This window comes from Taudactylus pleione, unplaced genomic scaffold, assembly GCF_031769625.1.
Source record: "Taudactylus pleione unplaced genomic scaffold, aTauple2 ptg000125l, whole genome shotgun sequence".
Lineage (NCBI taxonomy): Eukaryota > Metazoa > Chordata > Amphibia > Anura > Myobatrachidae > Taudactylus > Taudactylus pleione.
In genome coordinates, this window is record NW_028284527.1 from 7181254 (window position 1) to 7195688 (window position 14435).

General features: G+C 39.1%; 1 protein-coding gene across 2 annotated transcripts in view; it reads right to left on the reverse strand.

The window, feature by feature from the left end:
* Positions 1–421: 421 nt before the first annotated feature.
* The window catches only part of LOC148523927 (chitin synthase chs-2-like), a 196061-nt gene continuing 182047 nt past the window's right edge, over positions 422–14435 (reverse strand). Inside the window, exons 15-17 of one of the 2 annotated variants that reach the window (XM_088472538.1) lie at positions 6678–6733; positions 2468–2647; positions 422–2024 (exon numbers count right to left, since the gene is read on the reverse strand). In XM_088472538.1, the coding sequence (XP_088328664.1) occupies positions 1948–2024; positions 2468–2647; positions 6678–6733 (313 nt within the window). In that variant the 3' untranslated portion in view covers positions 422–1947. The remainder of the gene's footprint in view (positions 2025–2467; positions 2648–6677; positions 6734–14435) is intronic. The other variant, XM_088472539.1, reaches the window with a different exon arrangement.

The window sequence follows — 14435 nt, forward strand, 5'->3', positions numbered from 1 at the left end:
ATTGTTTTGGATCCATCACACAATTAATTTATGTTTTTTCTGACACCTCTGTGTGTATTTGCATGATCACATCATTGCTGTGCAATTAGCACAGTCTTATGTATTATACAGATTATATATTATCAGGCTACACTATGTTTTTCTTCATTTTCTTTTTTTGAGATTTATCTCCTGGGACTCCATTTATGGGTATCCCGTCAGGACGTCTTCTAAAGATCATATGGGCTCTCTGTGAAGAGTTTGTTGCAAAGTATCTAAAAAGAACTGGTACACTGAGGGTGCTGTTCCTTCATCATTTCCATTATATATATATATATATATATATATATATATATATACACAAAAAAAAGCAAAAAAGAGGCATCTGCATACGTATACATTTATTTGTAAATTGTGAATACTAAATTAGTAAATACAGTAAGATATGAAGCATACAATCACAAATTTTACATTAAGAGTACAATAAATATATAAAACATACACTTATAATTAATAATAATTGATCTAGGAGCATCTCCGTAAAAGTGTAACCACAGTTTACATGTTGGTATGCATGTGATAAGTGCAATAAAATATTAGTCCTCATGAGGTAAAAGCAGTAAAAGTAGTAACATTTTATTAATAAACCCTAATTTGTGTTTTTCTTTATAACAGGTGGTGAGAGGGAGATGGAGGTGGTTGAAGCTAGGTCCTCCATGTTGCTGGTCACATCCCATGGCACAGACCACTCCCTCCATCATGCTGGTCATGCCTCCTGTGGTAGCATACAATAGGCTCTTTATAAATTTCAGCTTAAGACCCAAGTGGACCTTAAGGGGGTGCAGTCTCACATGGACCCACACCCTGCACCCTTTCCAACTACTTTGCCCTGCTGCGCTATTGCCTTTTTAATTATATTTTTGGAAAGATCGTGAACACGTGTACACGCATATAAGTAGATACTGTTAAAAGTAGAGTGAACTACTATGCAGTCTCCAACAACATGGCTCCTCAAGGGACACTTCTGTTCACTTACCAAGCCACTGGTATTATAACTGCGCATGTGTAGCATAAACTTGTTTACTGTTTATGAGTGATACAGTGGACAGCTAGTCCTCCCCTTAGCTCCTGTGACTTAAAATATCTACCCACATATGACTGCTGTTCCAGCGCATGCACTGAGACTGCAATGCCTGAGACAGTCACCGACTGGTGAACTGCCGTTTCCCACTCCATTTCATGCACCTGTGTGGGTTGGGTACGGACTCCCGATGGTCAGAATACCGGCAGTGGCATCCCAACAGTCAGAATTCCGACACATTTGTAAGTATTATAACCCAGCCCTCCCCTTAACCCTAACTCACTCCTCCTGCAGCCTAACCCTCCCATCATGCAGCCTAACCCTAACCCTCCCCTCAGTGCCCTACCCTAAGTCTTCCCCTGACACTAATACTCACTGCAACATGTCAGGATTCTGACAGTTGAAATATCACTGAATATATTGTGTCCGTCGGCATCTTGATTGTCAGGATAACAACTCCATCCCCATGGACAACCAGTGCAACAGTAAGTACGTCTGTATGCAATAAACTACACAAGCTGGTTAAGTTTCGCTGGTGTGTAGTGTACACAACGCTGCTAAAATCACCAAGTTGTGCACACATTTCCTTACAGATAAAATTATAATTTAGTGTTAAGATTACAGCCAGAAAATGACATCCTACTTTAGTAGTCTTATAAGAGAATTACTCATCATGGAGAAGACGTGGTTAACAATACTGTACATTTAAAACAAAAATCATTTTAAATATTGTGAATTAGATAATGCAGAGTGTTATAGTAATACAGAGAAGCGACAGAATACTGAATAATAAATAGATGAATGAAACCCTGGAGTATAGTTTTAATTATTTTACTAAACCAAGAATGTTTTGGGTTTCATTTTATTTCAAATTATATTTAAAAATGTCATATAGCTGATTCTTGTGCATTTGTATTTTCAAAGGTGATCTCACTTATTTGATTGTGACTCTCAGTATTTGAATCTGAAAAAGCACAAAGAAAAATATAATGTATATCAATAAAATATAACATGGAAATTTAACAGCTATAAATGCAGTTATTAATAGTAGACTTATAGCAACTATAATACCAATATAATACCAAAAAACCTGCAGCTCATAGCATAATATATATAATTACTGATAGTAATTAAATGAGCATGTTGGTGTCTGATTATAGTGACATACGGGACGTCATTCAGAATAGGAGGCAAACACAAACCTAAAATACATACTGAGAAAGATGTTGCATTTTGCAGCACAAATGCAAGATAAGAAAAACACTGCACAGATTGCAAAAGCGGCTCTCTCCTCATCCTCATTATATTTTAGGAATTAATTAAGTCTTCAAACACTTTTAAACTATTTAGAATTTATTAGGGATGAGCGGTTTGGGGTTCCAGGAAACAAAACCCACCCGAACTTACCTGATCTGAGCGGATCCGAGTCACGCCTCAGATCTTTTCGCCATTTTCGAATTCCTAAAATAGACAAAATGCCATCTTCCTGGCGTCGGATCCCGCGTGCTTTGGATCCGGTAAAAGTTGCTCTCGTGGTGATATGGGTACCATTTGTCACAGGACCACTGGAGGTGTCGCACTGCAGAGCTGCGGAGGAAGTTTAAGTTCAAATTAAAAACTTCTCAAGTTCAACTTAAAGTTCAAAGTGACAATTTTTGATTGGCAGTGGCAACCACATGTCCCTGACTCCCAGGATTAGAGAAAATATTGGCCAAGCTAGTTTTTTGATAATCATTGTTTTTATTATTGTTTATAGTTCAGAAATATCTATATTATATATTATTACTTGTGTGTGGTATTTAAAAAAAAAACAGTGTGTGTTCAAAAAACTTCAGGCCATAATACTGTGTTAAGAAAATGTAACAATAACAGTCAGTAGGTCAAGGGCTACCACCTTAATATTATCTGTGCAGTCCGTTGCAGTTGGTGAGTACTTCTGCTTTAATCTGATACTTTACATAAATACTTTTGCAGGAAAAAAAAAGTGGGATCTAATTAATTGCTACTCGACATGATGCATCTTAGCCGTGACGGCATCTTGTGCCAAATGAAGAAAAAAAGGAAAGGTGTATGAGGATACATCTGTAGTTTACTGTTAATTTCTAGAAAGAAAAAAATTAGTGTATTCAAAAAATTTCAGTCTGTGATACAGTCTGTAAGTCAGTAGGTCAAGGGGCACCGGCATAAATAATATCTTTCTGCACAGTGCTTCACTCGCAGTTGGTGGGCAGTTGTCACTTTTCTCTTTTTTTTCTCTTTTGGTGTGTGTGTTCAAAAACTTCAGGCGGCGATATGGATCATGATGATAAATCAGCAGGAGCAGCAACCAAGTACTAGAGCTGCAGCTGCTGCCACAAGTCATGTTGATACTAGTCCTTCATCATCTACGAAAACTGATGCTCAAGGGCATAGAGGGTTTAAGTCAGGGCATCTGAAATCAAAACAATATTTTACATTGTTGAAGAAACTTTAATAAAGGTAAAGTTTCCTGCAGAAAAACATAAATTGCCAACATGCAATACACCACAGGCAGTGGCACGGAATTGCTCAGGTCTTGGCCTTTATTTGTGTTGGTTCTGCAACTGCTGTCAGTCAGGCATCTTCTTCTGCCTCACATGCTGATGCAAGATATTCTCACTCCAGGGTCTAGAAGAGGTGTCCAAAAAATTCAAAAAGGAAAATCAGTGCTGAAAATAATCACTGTGTGTTCAGAGTCTAAGGGTGTCCACGAGTGCTATGTGTGAGCCTGACCTTTCTGATAAAAGAAACGTAGAGAAGTCTCCTGTGATTTTTGCACCCTGTGCCAATGTGGGGACGAGCTGCATGAGTGAAGATGCTGACATAGAATTTGAGGATGCTACTGAGGAAGTGCAACAGGATGAGGGAGATATTTGTGTAGCTGGCCACAAGGCATGTCTAAGTCACAGAGTCCATGGCATGGCAAATTTGGCCAAATGGTTAGATTTTAGGAAAGGTGTATGTGGACACATCTGTAAGTCAGGCACCAGTGCAAGCAATTCTAGCCTGTAATAATAATAAGGCCATTGTAATGCTTGGGCATAAGACCAAAGCATCCACCTCTTTTGTGTGTAATTACTTTTACCCAAATCTTGACAGCTTGTAAAGCCAAAGTAAGTATAGGTAGGGATGTTAAACATCTAGGAACCTCTTCACTCTTACGTCATTTGCAGAGCAAAAGTTTTGCAATGTCTGAAAATTCTGCTAAAGTAATAACAACAAGCAGCCCAGAGTCAGTTAGCTCCCATCTTGGCTAGATCCCAGCACCTGCAATCTCCACCACCAACACCTTCATTATCAATCTCCTCATTAATAATTGGAGCTAATCCTGCATCTAATTTACTAAGGTTAACCGAGCCCTTCCCTATACAGGATTTCTTAGAAAAATCCTTGCGTGCTAGGCCTTTTGCTGCTGCTGTTGGGGGTGGATCTACATCCCAGAAGGTGATCAAGAATACTAGTAGAAGGTTTCAAAAAACAGTTGAGTGTTAAACAATCCTTTGCAAGAGGAAGCAAGTTTGACAGCTGTCACCCAGTTGCCCAGTGGATCACTGAAATCATGAAAGCTATGCTAGTATTCGATCTTTTCCAATATCTGCTATTAATACATCTGGTCTCAGACAGTTAATTGAGGTCCTATGTCCCTGCTACCAAATTTCATCTCGATTCCATCTTACCAGAAAAGCTATCCTCGCCTGTACCAAGATGTTAAATAAAACCTAATTTTTGACCTACAAAATGCCATTGTACTCACTGTCCACATAACCACAGAAACATGGACAAGTGATACTGGGCAAACTAAAAATGTCATGACTGTGACAGCCCACTGGGATGGTGATTCATCTTTAGCAGCAGTATCTAACAATGTCAGCTCATTCAGAGGCAGGCTACTCTGTGTATCACTGGTTTCACTAAGAGGCGTACTGCTGACAACCTCTTAGAAAAACTAAGGTATGTCATAGCAAAATGGCTTACTCTGCTTGGACTCTCCTCAGGATTTGTCAATTCTGATAATGCCACATACATTTTGGGAGCATTACAGCTGGGTGAATTCCAGCATCTCTCATGTTTTGCTCATACAATCAACTTGGTGGTGCTGAATTTTTATTAAAAATGATAGGGACATGCAGAAGATGCTGTCTGTTGCCCAAAAAATTAAAATTTTGCTGTTTAGCAACTGCATGTAGAAGGTGCAAGAACCAAATCTTGGCGCACTAATAGAAGAATATCAGCATTTTGTCAGGGACCCAATCATTACTTGGTGTGATGCTTCACCATGACTGCTTAGCTCAACATACTGATTGGTTTCCTCGGGTATTCGCTGTACTAAGTGGTTGTCAAAATATAGCTGAAAGTAGCCTAAAACTCCACTTCCTAATGAATCCACATGTGGTTTGCCCATAAATGGAAAAGGCAGCGGTGCTGGTCCACAATTATAAGTGTTTTATGTGATACTTGTATTTGCTAAACTGGTTTCTTCCTCAGAAGACACAAGCAAAGCTTCTTAACAGAATTTATATGGCTTCCAGAATCGGCATCTGGACAATCTAGGAAAGCAAATCTCTAATATGGGTCTGTAGAAAATGAGCAGTTATGCTAAAACTCACAAGCCACGAGGCACCAAACACATGCTGCATGTATGCATTTGTTTAATGAGAAAGAAATCATATGACAAAGAAACTCTAATGCACATGTCATTGTCTGGTTTTATAAGGAATAAAAACAACCCCACTAAGATTGCATTGAATCCTGGAAAGAAGACAGTATTGCTTAATATCTTATTTATAATTCAATATAGCTACAAAAGCTAGGATGTGAGCAAGTGGGAGGATAACACAGACATGTTTTGCATCTGTAATATTGCTTAGAGTGATCAAACATTGGAACATTGGAATATGTAGAGATGCATACAACAGCTTCTTAACTTTGGGGCTGTCAGCTGCTGCCCCTCTATGTCTGTGATGTGCTGGGAGTGTGGCACTTTATGTCACAGCCATGTACCACACTCCTATTGAGGAGTAGAAATTTCTGCATTCAAGGGGGGTTGCTGCCTAGGGCACTGTAAGTGTTAGCTACCTTACATTAGTGATCTCTGTGGCTAATTATACTTTCTAATATCTATTGTGATTGCCTGCTTATGTCATTTAAAGAAAAACAGATTTTGGTATTATATTGGCAAACAGAATGTAGATTTGTTTCAATAATGGTACTTGTACTCAGTACGCTGTAAAAAATTATTGTTGGTTGGAATTATTTGTGATACATAGAAATTATATAACAAAAATAACATTTTAAACATTTAATTATTTGTTTTTAGATTATTTTCATATGTTAATCTGTTTATGTTCTTCAGTGTATATGTTATATACTAAAACCTAAATTGTAAACTGCATAATACAGTTCATTTATTCTTGTCTTGTATTCAAGAGGAAACAGAATTGTTAAACATTTTGATGATAACTATGTAATTCAAAATGTATTCATAATAAAATGAACGGTCAGTGACTGAAAATTATATTTATGAAGAAAAATATTTTGCATACATGAAACTCATTGATCTTAAAGAAAGAAAAGGCTTTCATATATATGATTAACCAACCTGATTGTTTTTTCTTCTTCTGGTTGTAGGCAATAAAATGAATTCCAGTGTAGATTCTATAAAAATAAAAAATATCATTATGTTATTAATAAGCACTTTGTTTGTATTGGAACTATGTAACTTATAAAACAAGTTATGCATAATGGGAGAAGACTAATAATGCTGCATCAGCTAAGAAAATCTTGTCTGTGTTTAGAACACATTGGGAAGTCTTTTATTACACCTGAAACCACCATATTACAGGGTAAAAGCTTATTTTTTTATTATGCAGTAGCATTTATTATTATTATTATTATTATTATTATTATTATTATTATTATTATCTTTTATTTATTTGGTGTCTGTAGGTTCTGTAGTGATATACATAGAGGTGAAAAATGTAGCAATTTACATGGGAAAATACAGTAGTAATGCTGGGTACACACTAGCCAACCAATTGATCGGCCAATATATCTGCTGGCTGATGGCCAGTGTGTACGGACAATATGCCTGTGAACTGCGTAATTCACAGACATATTGCATTGTCTGTGCTGCACAGCCGATGGACAGATATGTTTGCAGACCACCCATACACACACAGCGGCAGGGTCCGCCCCGCCTCCCTGCCAGTGTGACCCGTGGCTGCCATATGAATGATGGCCGTTCAGTGTGTATGAACAACCATCATCTAAAGATATATCACTCGATCTGCAGATATATCTTTCTGGTGTGTACCCACCTTAGGAAAGGCAAATGTGTACAGTAACTTTACTAATATACAATTACAGTACTGAAATATAATTACCTAGAGAATACAAAGGGCAGAGTGTCATGCTCATAATAGCTTACATTCTAAAGGGAATATAGTAGGATACAAATAGGGTGAGGTGACAGAGCTGTGGATGCAGAGACTGGGGAGTAAAGGAGAAGGGTTGTAGACATGAGTGAAGAGAATGGTCGTAAGGGCACACTTGAAGTTTGCGAGTCTAGATGGAAGTTTGATTGATTATGACAAGGAATTCCAGAAGGTGAGGGTGCATCATGGGGTGAATTCTGAAGATGACAGTGGGAGGATATCAGAGATGGGGAGATGAAGAGGGAATTGGCAGCGTGATGTAGGTAGTGGGAGTGTAGGTAGGAGTTGTAGGAAGGATAAAGGTGGTTGAGGGCTTTGTAGGTGTTTAATAGCAGTTGGAACTTGATTCTGTAAGAAACATGGAGGCAGCTGAGTGAATGAGGTATGCCAGAGAGGAGTAGGTTACAGTAATCCAGGTGAAAGATGCTGAGAGCATGAATAAGGGTTTTAGTGGCTTCCAGTGTGATAAATGGTCTGATTTTGGAGTTAATATGGAAATTAAAGTGGTAGGAGGACTAAATGTGTGTGTGTGTGTGTGCGTGTTTGTTCATGTGTGTATGGGGGTGATTGGGTGAAATCATTGATGACTCCCAGAGAGCAGACTTGGGGATAGTGGAAAGTGAAATGTTGTGAGTGGAGGAAAGGGTGGTGTTTTAGCCATGACACAATAATAGATTAGCTATGTTAAGTTTAAGGAAATGTCTGACCATCCATATATAGTCAGTGAATCTGGTGCAAGCAATGTTAACTGACAATAAGGCAGCTTATATGTAATGTGTGCAAGTTATTTTCAACATTTTGCCTGGCAATTTTGTTTTGCTACAATTTGCTGCCATAGTTTAAAGATTAAAATATAGGGTGACTTGAGAAGGTTACTCAAGTGATGTGATTTCTTCAGGGTATAAAAGATAGCTCTAACCCACTGACCAGATGTTGCAATGTCTAAATACTATCTCAGTAGTGCTTACAGATGTGTCCACATACACCTTTCCTAAAATCAAGTCATGTAGCCCAATTTTGTGAACCACAGACTCTGCGATTTAGCCATGCCTTATGATTTATCTTAACACATGCTTTAATCTGCTACTTTGCATAAATTCTTTTGCAGGAAAAAAATTGGAATCCATCCAATTGGTACACGTGGTGAAGTGTCTTTTAAAGCTAAAAAGGAAAGGTGTGTGAAGACACAACTGTATTTGTGATGTTGAATCAGTTCCAGAGGGGCTTTCATTTTTTAATAAAAAACAAAATATGTTTATGGTATGGAAATGGGAGAATTGGCGAGGAATTAATGTATCGGGAATTATCTGCTACATTGCCAGGATCATGAAAAGAGGCATCTTGGTACTTAGGGGTTTATTTATCATTACATATTTGTGTGATATTCCACAAAAACAGATTTTTTGGGGGGATACACACACATATTAAGGATCCCCCAGATGTACTATGGGGGGATCATAGCAGAAATCTATGGGCTACCAGGGGTAAGTGCAGGATCTTTACGGGGTGGATTCTATATATATATATATATATATATATATATATATATATATATAAATACATACACACATATATACAGTACATATATATATACTGTATATACAGTACATATATATATATATATATATATTTACATATATGTATGTGTGTGTATACACATACATACATACACATGCATATAGATATACACACATGTATACATATACACACATACACACTCACATATATATATATATATATACACACACACATACATATGTCACACATGCTGTACCTTACACTTACACACATATATACACACACATATGTCACATATACATTACTAACAAACTTACCTTGCAGCAGATCTGATTGGTACAGGACCTATTAGGCTGGCACCTCAATGTAATGACTCAATTAATTTCAAATGGAATCACATCTTATTGGCTCCGCCTCCCCTATATTGACCCGCAAATTGCTGCAATTTGCCACGAGGGGCGGGGCTTAAGAACATGGTGCTTGTAGTATAGTCAGTCAGGGGGGTTCCTGGGTAATCAGAAACCCCCCTGAGTGTGCTAATGGACTACTATGCCACAAATTATTCTGTTGCTCCCCAGTGCATGCACATTTACTGCTAGGACCTGAACTAGCAAGTAGTGTGATAGCATTAAGCCTGAATCGAATAAATGGAATTCTCCCATAAGGAATTCTGGAGAGGGGGCATGGTGTGTGAGGTGCTACAGCTCAAAAGTTTTTGGACATACTGAGCTGAAATTTTGCATGAATGCATAGAACTGTCCCTCGGCGCTGCATGCAAAATTTCAGTGCAAAAAAATAAATGACTAATTGGGTGTAATCTAAAATTTAAACTGTCAGTTTTTTTTCTTCCACTTCCTGTACGGCCAAAACTGTCACTTTTTTGCTGTAGTCTATGAGGGATTATTGGGAAGGCCTATCTCTGGGTAGAGGACGAATTAAGACTTGGGGTTGTTTTGGTAGTTAGGTCTTGTTTGAGTGAAGGGCCTTTTGGGGTTAAATTGTTTGAGAAAGTTACAGTTTTTAAACTATTAGCCCACAAATGCCCCATTTTAGGTAGAGGACTTTTCAATTTGTTGCGCATGTCAAGTAGCTGCATGGTATACTGATGTGCCTTCACTGTGGAGTAGCAATATCTCTGCCTTTTCGCTGCATCCACTATGGGATGCAGCGGTGGCGGTCATTGCAGTGGGACTCGGTGGTGGCAGAGGGTGCGGCGGTGTCGTCAGGAAGCGGCAGTGGACACGGCAGCAGGATGCAACAGGTATGGTGGAGGGATGTGGAAGGCATGGTGGCGGTGGTGGTGGCCATAATGGAAATGGCTGCGAGCATGGATCCTTAATGATCCGGACCCCACTAGCCAGTGATGCAGAGTTTAGCAGCGGGCGTGCACTGGCACCAAATCCCATTTTAAAAATCAAAATGGCAGCGGTGAGCCAACAGCGATGAGCCACTTCATGGGCCTTTCCATTTTAAAAATGACACAGCGGCACCATTTTTAAAATTCAAGATGGCAGTGAGCCAATTACGTATCACTGAGGCATGCGGCGGAGACTGGCAGGGGTCCCACTGTAAATTACAATATTACTTTTGAAATAATTATTAACCCCATCAACTCCGCACTTACTGGCCAGGGATGCAGAGGATAGCCCTGGGTTTCAGCCCAGGCATGGGGTATCCCACATCCCCAGGAGGGGCGTGGCCACGCCTTCTGCAATTTGGCCACGTCCCCTTCACCCAGGCCCGGCATGGTAATGGCATGCTTCATATAATTGAAGGAAGGATGAATGGAAAAATGTACCAAGACATTCTTGATAAAAATCTGCTGCTATCTACCAGGATGCTGAAGATGAAACAAGGCTGGACATTTCAGCGAGACAATGATCCCGAACACACAGCCAAGGACACTCTCAATTGGTTTCAGAGAAAGAAAATAAAGATGCTAGAATGGCCCAGTCAATCACCTGACTTGAATCCAATTTAAAATCTATGGAAAAAACTAAAGATCAGAGTTCATAGAAGAGGCCCACGGGACCTTCAAGATGTGAAGACTGTTTGTGTGGAAGAATAGGCCAAAATCACACCTGAGCAATGCATGCGACTAGTTTCTCCATACAGGAGGCGTCTTGAAGCTGTCATTACCAACAAAGACTTTTGTTCAAAGTATTAAATAAATTTCAGTAAGCGTGTTCAATACTTTTTCCCTGTGTCATTTCACATTATTACACATAATTTAATTAATGGACATCTATGGTTTGATTTCTTTGCTTGTGTGGATTACATGGGTTGTTGCTGACATTTGGTGAAAATGTCATTACAATAGCCCCATTACAAATATATTTACTGAAAAAAATGTTAATGTGTTCAATACTTAATTTACCCGCTGTATATATTGTGACAGGGTCAGCATAATTCCACATGAAGTAAATGTGTAATATCCAGATCTCCCAGGTTTGGCAGAGCAAATACATTAGGATTGTGTTTTATGTCCAGTTCAGGTGTTGCCTCAATCAGTGCCTGGAAAGGCAACTGATTAGAGACACCTGTGGGAAGCTGTTTTAGGAACTGCAGAGACACTGAGAAAACTGAGCCTGATGGTGAGATAGTCGCCCAGCTTATAGGCCTGGGGGTGACTAGTGTTAGGGTTCCTGGACCTGCGAGTCCACTGAAGAAATATTGCTGTTTGGAACTTTATCTATTATCTTGCCTGTGAAACTGCAATATCCTGTGTACCTGCCTGTGGTGGGCAATAAAGCTACTGATGGATTTTACCCAGTCTTTGTGGTTGCCATACCGTATACCCGAGGCAAAGTGGGCAGCAGTTAAACAGGAAGTAGAGTAAATGCTAAGCCTAGTTGTCATAGAGGAATCAAATAGCGAATGGAATAATCCCATAGTTTTAGTGCCTAAGCCTTCAGGTGCTTTAAGATTCTGCAATGATTTTCGCAAATTGAATAAAGAGTCACAGTTTGATTCCTATCAGATGCCCCGGGTGAACGAGCTGGTGGAGAATTTAGCAAACAGTCAGTATCTCACCAGCCTAGATTTCACAGAAGGGTTTTGGCAAATTCCTTTAACTGAGGCTGCTAAGGCCAAAACAGCCTTCTCTCCCCCAGAAGGTTTGTTTCAGTATAAAATGCTGCCATTAGGTCTGCATGGGGCTCCTGCAAACTTCCAGAGGGCTATGAACAGGTTGCTGCGACCTCACAAGGAATATGCAGCTGCATATCTAGATGACATAGTCATCTTTAGCCCTGACTGGGAGTCATACCTACCAAGAGTAGAAACAGTGTTGCAATCTTTATGGGCGCATGGGTTTACTGCTAATCCTGAGAAGTGTGCCATTGGATTGGTGGAGGCAAAATATTTGGGATATATATTGTAGGCAGAAGGCAGGTAAAACCTCAGCCCAGTAAGGTGGAGGTGGTTCTCACATGGCCTAAACCCAAATGTAAATCCCATCTTAGAACATACCTTGGCCTAGTGGGTTACTACCACATATTTAGTCCTGATTTTGCCACTAGGGCAGTACCATTAACTGAGTGTCTTCAAAAGCAGTCCCCAGACAAGATTCTATGGTCTAGAACAGCAGAAGCTGCATGGCAGGATTTAAGGCGTGCCTTGTGTGCAGAACCTGTTCTACAGGCTCCTAACATCAGTTTATATTGCAGACAGATGCCTTCAGTATGGATTGGGAGCAGTCTTTTCCCAAGTGGTAGAAGGGGAAGAGAAACCCTTCCTCTACCTGGAAATTTCTGCCCAGGGAGTGCAAGTACTCAACTGTGGAGCATTTAAATGGTGTGCTGAACGTCTATTATTGGACTGCTATATATATATATATATATATATACATACATATATATATATATACAGTATATATATATATATATATATATATATAAACCTCACTGGATAAGTGGCACTCAGGAGACTTTCAATGGTGATGACACAATGTGTCTTTTATTTCGACGTTTCGGGGTTAGGTGACCCCGTCCTCAGGAACACACATTGATTTTGTACACCCTCTTAGTCAAAGGATCTTCAAAGATGTCACCCGTAATCAGGAACCTGCAGTTAATACACCCTGGACAATGAAACACTCCGTTCCCAGTTGTCAACTAATTTGTGGGTTTCTGCTGGTTCACGTCAGATCTAGTTATACAGTCCTTCAGATTATTACTGCATCTGTAGCAAAACATCGGTGGTTCTTTACAAAAATCTCCCAAAATGGGGTTGGCTTGTATTATGTGCCAATGCCGTAAAATAGCACGTTTTAAAATAGTGGTGGAATATGTGGTGGGAAATTTGATGCGTTCAGATTGTAATTTAGTATCAGATCTCAATAATGCAGATCGATCTACCTCCATGCATCTTTTAATCGCCTCTTCTACTTCTAATGAGGCGTATCCCCTCTGGACAAATTTGTCACCCATTTTTCTCAATTCAACTGGCATTTTAGACCTATCCGATGTGATTCTGGCAACCCGGACAAGTTGCGAATAGGGAAGCCCTTTCTTAAATGGAAGGGGGTGAAAGCGGTCTGCTGCAAGTAATGTATTTTTGTCTGTGGTTTTATTATAAACTAATGTGTCAAAATGACCATTGTCTATTTTAATCATCACATCTAAATAATGTATTATTGATGAACTGAAATTCAGAGTTAATCTAATGGTACTATCAATGGAATTCAAATCATTAAAGAAGGCAAGGAGATCCACTTCACCTCCAGTCCACACCAAAAAAAGGTCATCTATAAAACGAACATAAAACAAAATATACTTAGACAATGGATGTGCTAATATATACAGTTTTTCAACTCATAATTTTGCATGTATAAATTAGCATATGCTGGGGCCATATTCGAACCCATCTCAGTTCCCCGGCGTTGCAAAAAAAATTCATTATTAAATAAAAAATTATTTTTGTGCAAAATAATATGAATCAAAAGCATCAAAAAATCAGCAGGTGGACCCTTATAGTGTGGACTGGAGACAACTGCTTTTCTCACAGCCTCCATCCCCTCTTCATGCAGTATATTAGTATATAAATTTACATCAAAAGTAACCAATAAAACACCACTAGAAGGTATAGATAACATGCTCAATTTGTTCAAAAAATGAGTCATATCCTTTAATTAAAAATCTGTCTCCTGTACCAATGGCTGAAGCCAGAAATCCACATACTGTAAAAGACCCTGACACAATGAACACCGGAGGAAATTATCGGCCTCCCCGGGGGATTGTGTAGAGTCTTGTGGATCTTAGGAAGCACGTAAATTAATGGTATTACTGGAAAGTCTTATTTGAGAAATCTAGCTGTGGGTTCATCCAACCAGTGATTACTCAATCCCAAATTGATCACATTATCAATTTCCTTTTTATAGACTAAAGTCGGATCCATTCTCAATT